This window comes from Acartia tonsa, chromosome 8, assembly GCF_053477335.1.
Source record: "Acartia tonsa isolate MP-2025a chromosome 8, ASM5347733v1, whole genome shotgun sequence".
Lineage (NCBI taxonomy): Eukaryota > Metazoa > Arthropoda > Copepoda > Calanoida > Acartiidae > Acartia > Acartia tonsa.
Window position 1 is genome coordinate 22,404,761 of NC_137267.1, and position 18,816 is coordinate 22,423,576.

The following is an 18,816-nucleotide window of genomic DNA, read 5'->3' on the forward strand; positions in this document are numbered from 1 at the left end:
TTCGCCTTTTGGCAATACCTTCTCTTCCTGTAAGTTTGGATGGAAATCGGTTTTGTCTCTTTAATGATGTCTGCTATTAATTAACTGCTAAATCCAGCTCATCTGCTCGTCGTCGGGAAGGTTTGAATCTCGGTCCGTCACCGCGTCATATTTCTAATGCTGCTATGTCAGGTTTGCGACATAAATAGTTTGAGTAGGGAGAATGCCTTGGCCCATAAACAGGCGCAACTCATTACTATGCACATGTAAAACAGCTAAAATCAGATCATGGAAGCCATGCCTACAACTAAGGGCTGATGCACTAAAATATGGCGGCTGCTGAGCTGCTAATTTCATCATTCAAAGTTTACATAACTACAAAAGCACAACTGCTGAATGTTTTGATTATGTGAAGATAAAATACAAACTAAATTAAAATTTCATTAGATTTTGAAGATTATAATTAAATTTTTCTCGTTTGCTTTAATCAATTCTTTAGAATCTTTCAAAGAAATGCATTACTAATTCAACCTTTTTTAAGAGTTAAAATTAATTTAATTTCTAGAATTAATATCTGATGAATTAGAACCGGTTCTGAGCTATACCATAAAATCATGTATTGCATCGTATTACAGACAATTTCCAACAACATAAAACTAAATTCATTAAATTATTACCCGTTATGTTTTAAAACTGGTTTTAATCTTACAATTTTTCATTTTGATATCTACGGAAAGCTGTCTGTAATAACTATTTCAACATTATTCTTATTTCAGAAAATTTAGTTTGAAAACAGTTCTTCTTCTGGCTGATCAATTGGTAAGTAAATTTAATTGTCGATGGATAGAAGCAATTTATTGTATTGCATATCTATCTCTTATGAATGTGGGTACCTTGCAGCACCTAATAAATATTATTATCATTATTAACCCCTTACAGTCGGGTCCCTTGCCGCACCTTAATCGGTCGGGGACAGGGGGGGGAGCATTCCTCGCCCCCCTCCCTATTATCTCAGTTCCTATTAGAGCTAGAGGGCTAATTTTTTTGTGCAAGTCCCCTGTTTGGTAATGAATTACCGACCTTTTATAAGTCTAAGTCAATTTTCGCTTCCTTCACCCTTTTATTTAACAACCTTTGTTTTTAGGTCTTTTTTTACTTAAAAATTTCAAATGGCTGTAATTTTTTTTTATTTTTGAAGCTAGAAGAACAACTTTTTTCCAGAAAATGTTTATCTTTAAGTAAAGTTTACATTAGAAATTTCAAAATATAAATTTCAGCGGCCGCAGCTGTACTTGGCAGCTGCCAGCCGCCGCAGTCGGCGGTCGGCGGGAAAACGGCGGCGGATCTTTATAAGACATGTAAGACAAGCTTAAGTTTAAAATTTGAAGTCTCTAAGTCAATAATTGCGGCCACAGGAGCCTTTTAAAGATTTCTGGAGACACAATTTACATAACAGTTTAAAAATTGTTTACTGCTGAAATCAATTTAAAAACTAGAAAATGAATTAATGTTTTAGATAAGCCGTATTGAGTTTATTCACGGGAAGAATTTCATCCACAGAGACATGAAACCAGACAATTTTCTCATGGGCCTCGGAAAAAAGGTAAATCAGCAATATCTCTTATGTGTTAGTTAGAAGACAACCCCCCCCCCCCCTCTACCTTCAACACCAATGTTATGGTGGGTTGTTTGGTTCACAAATGGAAAAATGGCACATTTAAAAGTATGTAATATTGTTACTAACTTGGCCTAAGAGGTAAGGAAAACAAAATTAAATAGAAACAAAAAAATTTCCATGTAGTCCCAGCAATTTTGAGCAAAATTTCTGTGCGGGAATGTTAAAGAAAACACGATAAATCTGCCTGTTGTAAATGTTTAAACATACAGACACTCTAATTAATTCTCACACATAACTATAAGCTAAGGATTGAATGAATGTTCTAATTTCCAATGGCCTAGTAACTTTATGTTAGGCCGCCTGTTTGGAAAAACGATTGAAAATTGCCATACAAACAATAAGATTAACTGCTATTATTTATCCTTGCGGGGTAAAAATGGCTCCGTTTTTTTAGCTTGTCTTGCCAATGGCCAAAATAATACAATTGAAGATCCTAAAAAAACGTTCAAACACAATTTACCCTTTTAACTCTTTCTAAAACAACAGTTATACCCTCTTTATCATAAGCTATTGGCTACGGCTTTTGAGGCCTCTAAGGCACTTCAAAGATAATGAAGCGGGAGCCTCACTTTTAAGTTTAAGTTTTGAGAAGAAGAATTTTTGCTTTGAGCAATATCTCTTTGAATGGAGTGGTTTTGTATATTTTATAATCATTATTTGTTTAAACGGGTCTGCAAAATCATATTTTATCTAATGTTATCTTATTACCTATTTTTTTCTTTCAGGGAAATTTAGTTTATGTGATTGACTTTGGTCTGGCCAAGAAGTTTCGAGATCAGAGAACACATCAACACATACCCTACAGGAATATAATCAAATTAAATATTGTATTAGCAAAGCTACTCTATAATTAGGGCATGCCCTGTCCGTTCGTCTGGAACGGTTAGCTCTTTTCGTTAATTTAGACATGTTAGAATTGTCTTTTCGATTTCAAACTTTGTATCATGATTTCTTTAACAGTCCATTTTAAAATATTTTTAACTTTTTTACAATAAATATTTGTATAATAAAATTATCCGATTGGTCTGATGTTTGAAATACTGATTTCTAGGACAACAAAATATAATGCTTTAAGCGAAACTTTACTTTTACTGCTTTTTGTTGTTACTTATGAACGTAATTGTCTTTGTAAAAAGAGTTTATTTATTACCAAAGTTAATTGATGAAAACTAAACACAATTATGGAACTACTTGGTCTATAATTTGCTTAAAGTATACATTTTTATCTTAATTTTCTTTGTAAAACAACAAATTATCGTACGAAAACGTATATTTTTAAAATATACTATTTAAAGCATTTTAAGTAATTCGTATAAAAAAATAATGTCATTCTGGCCTACCATTGGTCAATTAAAATGTATAATGGCCTATCATTGGGAATTTAGTCTGTGTATTAACCTATCATTGGTCATTTGTATTGTATGACTTCATTTTTTACAGGCACTATAAACGGCTTCAGATTATTAGCTAAATTGCAGTTTTATATCCCAACTTTTAAAGTCAAGCAATGTTTATTTTGGGTTATGAGTCTTAAGTTGAAAATTTGAGCTGAAACGACCTGCGCTATATACGTGTTGCAACACACACACACCCAACACACACACACACATATGCCAACACAAGTATAATAATTGCAGACTGACAGACATACACACACACACAAAACATCTACCTACGTAAAATGCGCGTAAATAGAAAAATAAATTTGGTGGGTAAACAACAATACTTTTTTATCACTTTACTTCCTGTGAGGCTGGGAATATAAATTATGAAAAACAATTGCAGAAAAAGATATTAAAATTAATTACAGTCCCTTTAAAAAATGACGTCATACTGTTCTACCATTGGTCAATTAAAATGTATACTAGCCTGCCATTTGTAGTTTAGTCTATGATTCAGTCTATCATTGGTCATTTGTATTGTCTGATGTCATTTTTATGGGCACTATAAAGAGCTTCTAATTTTTATATCTTTGGTATTGTTATAATAAAAGAAAATAACTGTTGTAGGACCTGATATTGTAGTCAACATTATGACAAATCTTAGATTTACTATGTGTATAATGATATTCTTTTAAAATATTATTTGATTATGCATCTTTTAGTAATCTTTATGCTTAACCAACTCGAAAGTATGAGTCAAAATAGATGCGTTCTAAAAATGTTGTTACTTCAATTAACAAGGATGAAAAAAATTAAAGCGTAAAGAAACAGACAAACGAACATTAACAAACACAAAATAACAAAAGTCCTAGGATTCCATATTTAAAAATATAAGTATTAAAAAGTATGTTTGGTAACATTAACTTTTAAGGTTTATGCTTTTTCATTTAAAAAGCCTTAGTTAAAAAATTTATCTTACTTCTAATCTTGAAGAGAACAAGCCCTTTTACAAGATAAAAATTGCATCATAATCTAATATTCATAATGCTGTCTATATAAAATTATCGAAAATTCGGCTGATGTAAATCATATTTAAATGTGTAATTTAAATATCCTCGCATGGATGTATCTATCTTTTAAATTGTTTTACCTATATGAAATGAATATATCCAATAAAAAAGTAATAAAATCTCTATATGTCTGTGTGAATGGAAGGATCTATATAAACGATGAACCCATATGGTTCTCCTTTACAGTGTCTAATAGATTCTGGGAAGGTTTAAACTATTTAGAGGGATGGTATCAACACTCTCCAAAGAGTGAAATAGCCGCCAATATTTGTTTAAAGTAATAATTCGAAAAATTGGACTGGAAAGAAATCAAAGCAATTTGTGGTGTTTAGACTTTAGCATAATATTTAACATAAATTGATAATTAATACTGCTGTGTAACTGGAAGCTTTGCAACGTTAGTTAGGTTATAGCAAAACCTTTAAAATATAAAGAAATATGAGATGAAATTATTAGTTTGTTGTTATTTTATGACATCAACTAATCATGCCTTTCTTAGCAACACAAGCAAATACACACACACACACACACTTAAACTCACACATACATCCACACACACGATCACACACAAACAACACACACACACAAATACAAATAAACAGACTTTAGTTCATCATTCCGACATCAAAAAAAGTAGAATGGGGTTAAAACTAAGAGAAAGGAAGTATAGAAATTTACTTTTTTGGGGGGGATGGGTGGGTGACTTAAATTTGGTTGGGGGATGGATGGAGAGAGAGCGAAAAAAGAGACAAAATGTGTATTTCAGATTTGCGTCATTACTTAGGAAACATTTAAAACAGCTGGAATTTATGAACAAAAGTTACAATTAACAACATTTGATATTAATTTTAAAAATAAAAGGTTTGCACCATGAGAATTTAAATATTTATATCTGGATAAAAGATAAAAACAAGGATGACAAAATTCATAAGTAGCAAAGCACAAAAAAGTGTATGGACTAACATATAGTGAGTTAAAGAGCATTTATTTAGCGTAATAAAACAATTAACATATACCCAGAATCAGATAAATAAAAATTCTATAAATTGGTTTTATGAAGCGTCACTGACAGACATCAAAAAAATTAAAGCTGTTTATCTAAAATAGCAGCCGTATAATTCACCTTTTCCCCTGACGTATTCTCAGACGGACAAACGAACATTTGAACTTAATGAGTGGCATCGCTACTAACAGTAAAAAAAAAACATGGGGCGTTAGTGCAGGTTACCTTGAAACCATATGTTTTTGGTGTTTCCTCAAGTATTCACCGCCCCCCCCCCCCCGCCCCCCTTATTAGACAATAAAACAAATACTGAGCTTCCCTTGAAATTATATACCCTTATCTTAAGGCCGTAACCTGATCTAAATACAAATATTTTATGCAAATTTGTCAAAATTAGCGCAACTGTGATGACACCTTTAAGAACAAACCTGGGCTAAACTGGACACATTGCTTCAAAAACGAATACTTTTCTCAAAACTACAGATAAGAAGGTCCATGGATTTTGACATGTTGCAGTAAAGAAATCTGAATACAAAATTTGATGATTAAATCACTAGTAGCATAGTTATCTAAATAAAAAGATTTTGTCTTTTTAAAGTCCCTAAAATTGTTATTTATGACACAATTTTCCTTAAAACTTCTGCGGTTTTTTATGCATGGTCTGGTTTGTTTATTACTTTAAGACAAAATCATCGGGACCCTAAAAATACATAATTTCTGGTAAATGATTTTCTGTAGTTTTCCACAAATTTCACAAAAAAAGTTTCCTATATGCACTATGATTTACTTCAACTAAAATATAAGACAAATACGTCATCTTTTTAGAGTTATGAATTTTAATTGAATGTTTGATTTATATTTAATGTTTTTGTGTCAAAATATGTATCTTAATTTATAGAACGGTGCGAAAAATATAATTCCTTTTGTACTAACTTATTAGTAAATTTGATTATGTTACTTTGTATCATAAAATCAAGAATTAATGTTATCCGCGAAGTTTTTTGGCTGAGAAATCTCAAGTTTTTTTTAAGGAGGGGGGGGATTGTTACGCTCTAAAATTTTAAATCAATTAACTCTATAGTACTATTTTTAGAAGCTGTATCTAAGTCTTTATATTTTACTGACAGGTAAAAGGCTTAATATGGGTTATATCCCCCTTACAAAATATAGTGCCTGAAATACCCCTAAATAAAAATAAAATACAATGTACTTGTAATATGAAAATTAGTTGTCATTTAACCACAATTTTGATTAATTTGTATTAATCAAAGTAAGCATTTATGTTTCAGGTAAAGGATTAAGTTGTAAAGATATATGTAGTGCGTCACAACAACACAAACTTTGGAATGTCAAGAGACGAATCATTAGACAAAATTATGGAAAAAATGTTTGACGCAAAAGATTTCAAGTTAATTTTCTTCAGCTGTTTCAAAGAATTTGCCTTAAAATTACTGTTCTTAAATGTCAAAGGTTATTGAACATAATATATTATTAAGATTTTTACATATAATTGGTGTTTAAAGTAGGTTTCAAATAAACCAAACGATTCCATCGATAATAACAAATTATAATGATTATATTATAACAGAGAAAATAAGAATTTGACAGGAACTGCTAGATATACCAGTATCAACACACATCTAGGAATAGGTAAATATTAAAATTTCTTAAAATCTTGAAGATTATTGATTGAAAATCAACCAAGATGGTTCATATTCACAAAGGACTTGAAATTGTATCAAATCTTTGCTATGGTCAAACTAACTAAGTCAATATTCAAGGACGAGATTAAGCAATATATTTAAAAATACATAGCAGTAAACTGCTATCAAATTATAGTTTAGAAAATGTTTGTTTTCAATTTTTTATTTTAGAACAATCCCGTCGTGATGACATGGAGGCCCTGGGGTATATTCTTATTTACTTCCTCAAGGGGACGCTTCCCTGGCAAGGACTAAGGTACATTTTTAATAGCGAAGCTAATCTATAATTTACTTTGTCTGGGAAATATGATTTTCTCGGCTGAATTTTGAGTGGTGATTTCCTGTACAGATGAGCATCTCGTATATTATTCAATTGGTTCTTCTATCTGCTGGGCATGCTTTAAATTACAGAGATGCTTATTTTACAAAGGTTTCGTGATTTTTTTATATGAATGAGTATGACCTCAAACTAAATTGCTTTTTAGAATTTCTTTTATATATTTTTGCCATGCTATTAAAATAAATTATGTATCTACAAAGCTTCAATCTTTGTTGTAAAAAGCTCTGAAACATTATAAAATGTCAAGAAGTTGTTTTTTCCATAAGTAATATTAATCATTGCCATACTCCAATCTCAAAAACATATTTTTCCTAAAAACAGATGAAAAATAACTATTAATATAAATCTTATATAATATTTTTTTACTAGTTGATTCATTCAGGGAAGGTCAGAAAATAGCCCAAAATCACAACAAAACATATGAAAAGCTTCCCTTAAAAGTTCAATACATTCAAACCGGCAATTTCTGAGATATTTTGCTTAAAACAAAAAAAAACATTACTACTTTATATTAAAGGATTCGGGGAAAATATTTCAACATAAGAAAAAATACTTGCCTTCTAGTTTTCCTCCAGCCAACATTTATATTTTTTCATTTTTAGAGCTAAGACGAAGGCACAGAAGTATGAGAAGATAAGTGAAACGAAATTATCAACTCCTGTTGAAGAATTATGTGATGGAGCCCCAGGTAAACAAAATTATCAACTCCTGTTGAAGAATTATGTGATGGAGCCCCAGGTAAACAAAATGTCAGGGAGGGAGGGGACATTGAGCTGTTTGTCTTTTACCACTTTAGGGACTTAATAAAATTTTGATTGGTTGTTTCATTAACTTGAGTGTCCAAACGTGTTTCAACAACTCATTGTGATCATTGGGGATGTACATCAGTTCATCGGCCATTGTCTTATCCCTTAAGATCCCTGAGAAAATGTAAAATTTTGCTCTATCCACGAATTTCGAAAAAAGGTGTAATTTTTAACTGTGGGCTGATTGTTTCAGAAATTTTTCATGATCTTACTGGATACACACACATAATATTCACTGTCTATACTTATTCATATACCAGGGATGGAAGGGAAATTGGACATTAAATTATTCGGGTACCCAAAGTTTCATAATCACATACTCATTAAAACTTTGGGTACTTTTATTAAAGTATTATTGGTTGATACTAAAAGTGTCTATACTTTTCAACCTACAATTATCATTTTGATTGTCATCATTGGAGATGTATATTAATTTATCGCCCAAGATCCCTGATTCTAACTAATTCTCTATCTATTTAGCTGAATTTGCTACCTACCAGAACTACGTGAGATCCTTGAGATTTGAAGAAAAGCCAGATTATGCTTATCTTAGACAACTTATCAGGAACTTAACTTTATCCACCAATAACTAGAATTTTTCTGTACTCATTAACAAGGATTACAACAGCCATAAAGCGAAGCTCCACAATCATAGAGTAACAACGCATTTAAAATCGTAGCAACCTAGACGAAATAGCAGCAAAAATAATAAAACTGTACCAAAATTACTTACCTAGATACTGGAAGCTTAACTGGGACAATTTAAAAGCTAAAAATCATACGGATTTCCTGTTATTATGATTATAAAGTAACTAAGCTTTCTAGTTTACGGCCATACCATGTTGAAAGCACCAGTTCTCGTCTGATCACTGAACTACGCTTTCTAAATTAATTTCTAATAAACAATTACAAATTTGATAACGATAATTTTAACTTAACGGGGGTAATAAGAGACACACTGACTGGCCTTAAATGTGAAGAAGCTGTGCTTTTAAACAGTAACATATTTTTCTTACTATCATGTAAATGATATTAATTTCATCAGACCAACTAGTCTTTAATTTTGTTCAACTTTCTACATTCATTTTGGTTAAAAATTAGAAGAAATTTTAATTTGGAAATAACCTTTAACCTTAAGAATGAAAATAGTTATTTATCGCATCGTATTATAGACATCCTCATTGGCTTAAAACCGTATCTTATCCAGCGGATATTAATCGGTTTCGAAGCCATACTAGAAAAAATCTTCTCCAAATATTACAAATATTTCAAAAGTATTTAAAAAAGGATAAAGTTAAATTTGATAATTTGTAGAAATTTATTCTACCGTCAAGGATTTACCTATGATTATGTCTTTGATTGGAATCTTCTAAAAGACGTGAGTTGTTATATTTTGTGTGCTTGGATTATGTTTTTTTTAGATTTAGTTTTCTTTGTTTTGTATTGACATGTCCTTGGTTTTAAAGCTTGAACTTGATTTATATTGAAATATAAAAAGTAAAGTTTTAATGAGAATATTTATTTATCGCATAGTATTATAGACAGCTTTCAGCGGATATTAAAATGAAAAATTATAAGATTAAAATCAGTTTTATGATTTTATTTTAATATTCATGTGAAATTTCTATAATAAAATGCTATACATGACTGTTCAGTATGGCTGAGAACTGGTTCTAATCCTGCGGATATAAATCGGTTTCGAAGCCATACTAGAAAATGCAGTTTTGCTTTCTTTAACAAATTTGATACTTGAGACATAATTGAAAAGTAACCTTTTACGGATTTTCTGGTGTTTTTATGGTTTCTCAAAGAAATCGATTTATGAATGGGTATCCACCTAGTAATTTATTTTATCAATATAATCAAAATGCTAATTTGCTTTATGGTCATTTTTAAAGTTTTCAATGTGATCAATTTTACTAGAAAAAAAAAATAATTTGCGGACCCATATAAGCACTCCACTTTTTATTCAGGATAAATCCTGTTTGAGTCAAATATTTGAGCTAAGGACATTTATCACTTTTACTAATCAATTACAAACATTCTTTTTGTAACAGATATCTGGTGACAGGGACCCACGAGTCAGATAATGTACACAAGTTTATCAAAGAGTACAAGGGCAAATAATCACTTCAATACTTTTTCTAATAATGTTTGGTTTTAAAATATCTTTTTCGTAATTAACCATTTTTAGAAATATTTATAAAACTCGAGAAAATTGTAAAATTGTATACTGTACAAGATCAGACCCTGAATATACCTGTCTCCAGATTTCTTGAATTTCTAACAGACTTAACTCAAGTTTCAAGTCAGTTATTTCAAGATTTCCATATAGAGTTGGTATCCTGAAATATAATTTATCTTTTAAATGCACTTATTATGTCTAAAGTTGTTCTGTTTTTCTGTTTTTATAAGAATTTAGGCTTAGCAAATTCCCCTTTATACCATATGAAACATATTTAAAGTCATGCTTATTATCTTTCAAGCCCATGTAACCTTTGCTTAAATGAAACACACACAAAATACTTGACAGTTACTAATTTAAACCTAACTCTAAACATTTCTAGAATGAAAAGAGTTAATGATATTAGTACAGATTTAATTAAAAGTACAGATTAGATTTAAGAAATATTTAGAAATTTTATTCAATTATTGAAAATGAAGAAAAATTAAATATTTTTAATCTGTATTTATGTAGATCTTATATATTTTTTAAAATAAAGTTGCATAGAAGCAATTTGTGTGCATTGCTTGATCCTTTTCTTTATTTTGCAGAATGTCGGCGGCGATCAAAACTGTTCAGAAACAGCCACGTTCGCCAAGACCCAGCAGCGCAAAAAATCCCTCAATAATAAGAGCGCAAATGACAATGAAATCAATGAGCATAAGTCAGATAAATCTGAATTTGGCGGGGATTCTAACCATGGAGGTTCTACCGGATCCAATGAAGACATGACTGGTGGTAACGATGTGTCTGCTAGTGGTGGCATTGGCGAAGGTGGATTTTCCAATTTAGTCAGTGAGGACAAGAGTGCATCCTACAGCGAAGTTAACAACAATAAAAGATGTGAAAGTTATCATGCCAGACAGAAATCTTATGATACCATTGATGACATCATCGAAGAGGTTATGGAGGAAATTAATGAAGAGGATGAAAATGAAATCCGTGAATCTGATATTCATCTTGGTGAAGATGATACTAAAGATATTGCAACCAATAAAAATTTTGAAGAAAAAGATTCTAATACCAAAAGTGGCTCTGAAAATGCAGATGATTCCAAAGCTGATATTCCAAAGGAAGATTCATTTGATGAGACAAAATCCAAGGACAAGGAAGCAACCACAAGTGACTGCAGCCACTCACCCACAGGGGACAACAGCAACACTGATGATATCAGTTTGGGAATTGATAAGCTTCTATTTGATGAACATTCTACTAATGACAATGATTGTTCAGAAGAGATTGACAGAAAGCTATCTGCAATTGTTGAAGTCGATGAGGTCACCTTTTTTAAAATTTTAGTTTTTGCTGGAAAAAAAGTACTTAAATTGCGGCATAAAAAAGATAATAGTAAATTATGACAAAGTTATACTTAGTTTTTACATTATGATATTATGAATCATTAAAACTGGTTTTCGTTATATAAAGCTGTAAAGGACCAGCTGCTTGTAGTTCAATACAGTTTATCATGTTTATGATTTCACAAAAAAATTCCATTTTCCGTCATCAAAGTAACAATTTCTTCTTTATCCTTCTATAAAAGTAAAAGACTGTCTATGTGTAAAGAATAACTTCTGAACCTAAATTATTATCCTTTGCAGTTTAACTTCTCATAGATTCTTGTCTCTAAACCTAAATCCTAAATTCTTTTTTTGCAGGGTATCATGAGTTCAATGCTCTACAGGCACTCTGGTAGAAAGTACTAATTATTATTTATTGTTAGGAGAAGGGACCTTCTGGAGACACCCAGACAGGAAGTCCTGAGAAGGAAGCTAAGGTGGGAGATGCTGCTAACGGAGGTACCAAGGAGAATACTGAGGATGAAACTAACTCTAAACAGCTGCTCAACTTTGCTGCTACAACCACAGGTTAATATCTATCTATCTCATCTTGCTAATAATAATAATGTTTTATAAGTGATTGCTTATAATTGTTATACAACTCCAAAGCTTCAATCCTTCGAAAATTTAGGTGTATACTGTTAAGACTGGTATCAAGTGTAGTCATACAAATACAATGTTTTTGTTGACAATATGAAACTTAAATAATCATAATGCTATATTATTTATCACTGTGCTATAGTTATAAAAGTTAATTAACTCAAGGAGGGGAGGGAGGGTACATTGAATAAAGCACTCGTACCCTAATAAAGCTAATCTACAGAAGGTGCCTTTGTTTATAACCATTAGGGATATACTTCAATTATGGTCCATTGTCTTATCCCTATAATTAGCTTTAACTTAAATATTAATATGATCTATCATTTCAGGAGCAACCTCAGCAGCTTGTATAACAGTGAAGGCTCAGACAGAAATTAATCAACCCAATGGTGTTCCAGGTTTTTATTTACTTTTACCTTCAATTTATTTAATTGCTTTAAAACTTCAGATCTTTCCTTATAATTTTGAAACAAAGCTACTTAAGATTTTTACTTTATATGTAGATTAGGATATCTTTTTTTAAATATGTTGTATTAACTGATTGATTGGTTCCAAACTAGAAGTGTCCAAACTTTAAAACCTATAGTTTTAATCTACAGAAGTGGTAATTTACTCTATAATCATAGGGGATGTATATCAATTTACTGTTCATTTTCTTAACATCTTATAAAAATCCATGGTTAACAATTTTCAATTTGTAGAAGAGAAGTTATCCGGTGGGATGTTAGGTAACCATTCTGACCGTCCCTCCTCGCCCGGTAAACAAACCAAGCAACCTCCCCCTCAACCCCCGGTCATTGTCAACTCCCCACCTGCCTTCCATTTGGATAAAGAGAAATTGTAAGTATTTTCTTAAATAATTTCTACGCAAAAACATATTTAAGAAAATGGAACTGTGCGTGAATGAGGGCAAGTAAAAACGAAAATATATAGTTATATCCCAGTTTTTTTGAAGAAAAAAGAAATAGCAATGAAAACAAGATTTTGAGTAAAAATACCATTAAATGTTTTGTTAAGTTCAAAGTGCTAATAGACTAAATCGTGATAAAACATAAACAAATGCAATTAGAAATTTATTTTTTCTAATGATGTATTAAAAATCACATCATGTGTTGAAATTTATATACTAAATATAGCAATTTTGAATATAATTAGTCTAAGCATTTGATGATTTGCCTTAAATTATTTAATAGGTCTGTCTGTCTCTCCGCCCTATTCAAAGATTTTTAAGAAAAAAGATTACATATTCTTTGATTTTAACTGATTATTTTTAAAAATTCTTTCCAAGAAAGGATTTTAAATTTTAAATTTTTTTTTATTATTACCAGAATCAACCACAAGGTTAACTAAAAATATTCAAAATTTAGCAACCAGTCTGAAGCTATCAATATAACTCCAGTCAATGGTGAACCACCTCTCATCATTCTAACGTATGTTCCACCAAAAGTTTAATCATTGAAAAGGATTTTTAACAGTAGTTTTATGTACGTTTATTCATTAACTATTTTTCTTTCATTAATGATATATTTTTGAAAAATATTTGAAACAAACTATTCAAAAAAGCTTTTCAATGATATAAAGGTTTTAATCCCTTGGAAGTTATCCTTTTATTACCCTTACTTATGCTAAAATATTACCACTGCGCTGTAATGATTAAAAAACCTTTTTGTATTACATAACAATTATTTTCAGATAAAAAACCTAAGTTACCAAACCCTTACTAACATTTAAAATAACCTATCTAGTTAAAACCAGAATATTTTACATATGTTGATGAGACGTAGTGTTTTTTTTTTAAGAAATCTGTTTTAATTAAACTTTTTTTACAAAACTTTACGAAGTGTCTAAAAAATCAGCAATGTGGCGTCATAAAATGATAGAAGAAGTGGGGGAAAAAAATTTTAAAAAGAGAAGGATAATCCCTCATTTTTATGACGTCACAAAGCTGATGTTTTGAGTCACTTTGTAAAGCTTCCCTTTTTACCCATGTCATATGGAATTTGAAGCTTCCCTCGAATTCAAAAGTAAAAATTATTTCGTTTTGTTTGAATATTCGGAGGGAGATTTATATATTTTCCATTTACCCATCCTTAAAAACCTGTGTTTACCCTTTGTTAGTTTGTGTTAAGAACTTAAGTAAATATGTTTTCAGTTTGTCTTCGAAACCGATTAATATCCGCTGGATTAGAATCGGTTTAAAGCCAAATTGAAAAAATTATGTATTGTATTGTATTATATCCAGTTTTCTACGAATATAAAAATGTACAATTATAATATCAAAACTAGTTTTAATCTTATATATATGTACCTTTTTACATAATATTAATTCTCAACTTTTCAAAACATTAAGAGTACTTTTCCCCAAAGTACAAAGCGAGCACAGTAACCCTTACCCCATTTGCCTTACAGAAGCCAAAAATGGTGCATTGGAGGGGGGATGAATGGGTATTTTTTATTCCTTACAAACACCCCTAAAGTGCAACATTCCTCTTAGGCTACCCTGTATCCAATATAACCTAGCCTCACCTTATGCAAAAAACTAACACACAAAAAAACTGCCTCCCCTATTATTTTCAATGTAATTTTCAAAAAAGAGGTTTTTATATGCTCGAATAGACACTCCTAGGGAAACCGACATTTTACCAGCTAACAAACTATTTATTTTTAAGGAAAAGTGAGAAATCTTGCATTGCCCTATCTCCAAATACCTTGTGTTTTCCTAACAAATTTTGTGAAGCAACTTCATTTAGCTTACAGCAATTTAACCAATTTACTATCAACAAAATTAGATAATCTTTAAAATTGTTCAATTTCTAAACTGCAAATTTTTCCTGATTTTTGCTACAATATTTTGATTTCATAAGTTTTTTTGTGATTTAGATATGCTTATACAATTATATAGATGAAACTAAGTAGGGATATTTCATCTCAAGTAAATATATTCTCTCAGTTGGGATATTCTATCTAATAAAGTGAAACTTGTAGCTGGCTAAAGAAACGATCCCCAGATCCACCCAATCTCGTCTTACTGGATGGACTTACTGGCTTAAAAGTGTGGTCCATGTTGGAAACTTAAATTGACGACAATTTTTCTCCTGTCATATCATCCATGTATATTCTTCTATTTATATATAATCTTGTATATACTATTTTAGTAGCTGCACTCCCCAACCGAGTCCAAATGGTATGCTAGCCCCTCCCCCCTTCAACCAGAATGTACAGTCTGTACAGTTAAACGGTGGCAATGCTAGCACCAGTAGTCAGGTAATTACATTTCTAGTATGACTTAGACATCGATTAATATCCGCTGGATATAACCGGTTCTAAGCCATTTTGAACAATCATGTATCATACCGTATTATATCCAGTTTTCTACGAAGATAAGAAAAGTACAATCATGATATTAAAACCATTTTCTTGATAGATAATTATAACTAATTTCTTGGTGTTCCTAATGAGAAATATTTTTAGGTGAGTAATCTAGCCAGCAGCAATCTACTTTCATCCACATCTGCTAAACAACTCCATGTTCTCTAAAAATATTTTCCGTCATATTGAAAATCTATCACGAAACTTCGTCAACAAATAAATGATAAATTCATTCTTGATAACATAATAGTTATATCTGAAAAATAATTTTGGTAGTACCCAAATTAATTAACTTTCATATAATTTGGTAACACTACTTTCTTCATAATAATCTAACAATTTACTTTCCAATTTTAAACAGGTTAATGCGAAAAATTCTTTTAAAATAAGTGAAAACAATAGTGAAAAAAACTATATCATTTCAAAAATATTCAATTTCATATTTAATTATAGTTCAAAATATTTTGAAGAAAATTTTCTAAGATGAATTTTCCAAAAAAAAAATTAAAGGAAAAAAATTACATCAAGAAGAATTGATTTTATTGGGACTCTGCAAGTACAAAAGCAAATGATGTTAATCATCTTTCCCCAATAATGTGAGACATTTCTTTGGTGGATTTATTAAGGTTTCTGTTAAATATGGTAAAATCAACGAAAAAAATAAGGTCTATCGTAATCTTATCCAAGTATGGTCCTTAAGAAATGCCTAACATCATTGCTCTCATTCTTGCACAGTCCTTTTTTTTAGTAACTGTTCAAATGAATAATCAAAAATTTAAGCCAATAAATTTTTGTGTGAATAAAATCTTATGTGAGGAAATGCTCGTCCTTGTTTAATGGTATAAATATGTAATACTGTACTTAATCCATCCATCCTGTAGTTATTAGTGTATTTCTTCATTTTTGCAAGAAATTTTATATCACTTTAGTTTTGTGATTATATTACATTATACACACCATACCTAGTCCTACATATATTATTATTATTATAGTATCTTAGACACTACTTGGTGATATATTTTTAGAATTATTGTGTATATATCTATTTAAATTTAATTTGTTATCTTAATAGTTTATCTAATAGTTAATGTATAAAAGATGCTTGCAATGAAAATTTAGTTTTTTTTAGATATCCTTTGTTATAAAATGGATTGAGAATTTGATTTTTAAAGTAACTTTAACATTAAAATAGTGTTTGATAATATTATTTAAAGTTTGATTTTTTTCAAAGAAAATAAATTTGTATCATTGAAAAAATAAATTTGAATTAACAAACTATAAAAGTGTCTATAAATATAACCTTTAAACTTAATTAAATGAAAACAGCACTACTTTACTTTACCTAATGTATTTTGTCTAACTTTTGAGAAAATAGCCTTTTTAGATTATTTTGATTTACAATTACTCTTAATTATTCAATTTTATTAAAGTCAGGATTTTGTGTATGTAAGAAATGTCATGAGCTTTATCCTAAAATTCGAATAGAAATTTCGGATCAAGCCTTTGCCATGAAAGGCCGTCTTTCAATGAATATTGAGGGCCATGTAGTCGGCCGCCAAGTCTAAGCTGCGGACACAGCCTGCGCGGCCACACATTTAATCCGAAATTTCTATAAAACTGTTATGTGAACTTTTTGTCAAACTATGATCAATGACCGTAGGGGTTAGATATAATTTATTTTCATATCTTAAAACTTGTTGATTTTTGTTGTTTAAAAAGATCTGTTGTTTAGATTAGAAGATTATAAAACAATGGGGGAGCAGCGGAAATGTTACTTTTTGAAACCAACACTTATAAATTCAAAACAAATCAATGAGAATTACCATGGCAGTTATTTGAATGTTTTTGATGTGTACTATGAAGAAACGGCGGTGGTTAGAAATAATAGTTTTTTTCGGCGGTACTGCCCTTTTTTCTTCAAAGTAACATTTTTTACATAAAATTTCAGTGGAATAAAACTTTTTTTTTCAAAAGAGATGATTTTAAAAAGAGGATTTTCTGACCTTACCCTATAAAAAGATATTTTTAAAAAGAAATTAATTAATTCAAAATAGCTAACTTATTATGATTTTTACATTAATAATGAGTATAAAAGACAGATAGTTGATAAAATAATAATATTTATTAGATCCGACCTTTTCACACTTGGCTTCAACTAAATATTGGCTTTCTAAAAGTTTCAATAGCAATGATTTCTTTATGTTGATCAAAAATATATAAAATATCTAATTCAGGGGGTGGTGATTTGTAGCAGGGAGTGAGGGGTCATTGGACTGTTTATTACACTAGGCCCAAAATTCTTATAATAACGTTTTCGTATTCATTGGCCTAACAACTTTGGGGACCATTAGGTTGAGTGTAATATAAATTGTAATCTACAGAAGGGGTAATTTTGTGTAGATTAATTTATTGGTCATTGTCTTATCCCTTAAGATCCCTGAAATTGCAGCCACTGAAAATTTCTTGGGACTCCTTTTGACTTTGAATACATTTATTTCTACAATTATACCATTCTTCTTGGGTTATAAAGACTTATTTAAAGAGAAACTAGGGTTGATCCGGTTTGGCCGGATATTCGGCCATTTTCAATATCCGGCTGGATACCGGATATCCAGCTGATTTTTAATGCCGAATATCCGGTTATAAGATAATTTGCCGGATATCGAACGTTGGTCAGATATCCGGCCCAACCCAAATAGAAAGCCATTTAAAGTTGTAGCCATGTGTGTATTGTATGATTTTGATGATTTGTAAGCTCAAAAAATCGCATTTATTGCTTTAATTTTCTTCTTAGTAGTGTTTCTTTTCTGTCCGATATAAAAATAAATAAATATTTTATAAATGGTGTTATTTTATTTTAGCAAAGCTATTTTATGATTTACCAATGTCCCTTTGTCTACTGGTCTTGTGCTTTATGAATAAACTAGCGGCTTCGCCCCTAGCCTCTAGGGGCTTTGCCACAAGAGGTATAATTACATCTTCTATTACTTACCCAGCACAACGGATCGCAAATTTTCGCCCCTACCCAGCAGGAAAAACTTTTGCGATTATATAACGAATTCGCAAAATTCGTAAAAAAAATAGGGGGGAATTTATTTGTTTTGGGGAGGTTGGAGGTATCCCCCCCCCAAAAAAAAATAGCCTAAAACCACCACAGGACCAGTAGTTATATTCCCTGAAGAGTAGAATCCGATCGGTTCAGTGGTTACCGAGATCTTAAGCTTCAGACGGACGGACGGACAGACGGACATCGTTCTACTTTGTATTATAGACTAACATCTGCGCTCCTATCATATAGAGGCTTTTATTCGTATGTAAAGAAAAG

At 30.7% G+C, this 18,816-nt stretch overlaps 1 protein-coding gene across 2 annotated transcripts in view; it reads left to right on the forward strand.

Moving 5' to 3' along the window:
- The window catches only part of LOC145326306 (uncharacterized), a 62,209-nt gene extending 43,876 nt beyond the window's left edge, over positions 1-18,333 (forward strand). The window contains exons 10-23 of one of the 2 annotated variants that reach the window (XM_080169589.1): positions 756-798; positions 1,496-1,582; positions 2,383-2,458; positions 6,697-6,762; positions 6,987-7,071; positions 7,758-7,843; positions 8,442-8,524; positions 9,274-9,339; positions 11,906-12,050; positions 12,452-12,520; positions 12,824-12,962; positions 13,490-13,552; positions 15,278-15,386; positions 15,594-18,333. In XM_080169589.1, the coding sequence (XP_080025715.1) occupies positions 756-798; positions 1,496-1,582; positions 2,383-2,458; positions 6,697-6,762; positions 6,987-7,071; positions 7,758-7,843; positions 8,442-8,524; positions 9,274-9,339; positions 11,906-12,050; positions 12,452-12,520; positions 12,824-12,962; positions 13,490-13,552; positions 15,278-15,386; positions 15,594-15,659 (1,183 nt within the window). In that variant the 3' untranslated portion in view covers positions 15,660-18,333. The remainder of the gene's footprint in view (positions 1-755; positions 799-1,495; positions 1,583-2,382; positions 2,459-6,696; positions 6,763-6,986; positions 7,072-7,757; positions 7,844-8,441; positions 8,525-9,273; positions 9,340-11,905; positions 12,051-12,451; positions 12,521-12,823; positions 12,963-13,489; positions 13,553-15,277; positions 15,387-15,593) is intronic. The other variant, XM_080169590.1, reaches the window with a different exon arrangement.
- The last annotated feature ends 483 nt before the right edge of the window (positions 18,334-18,816 follow it).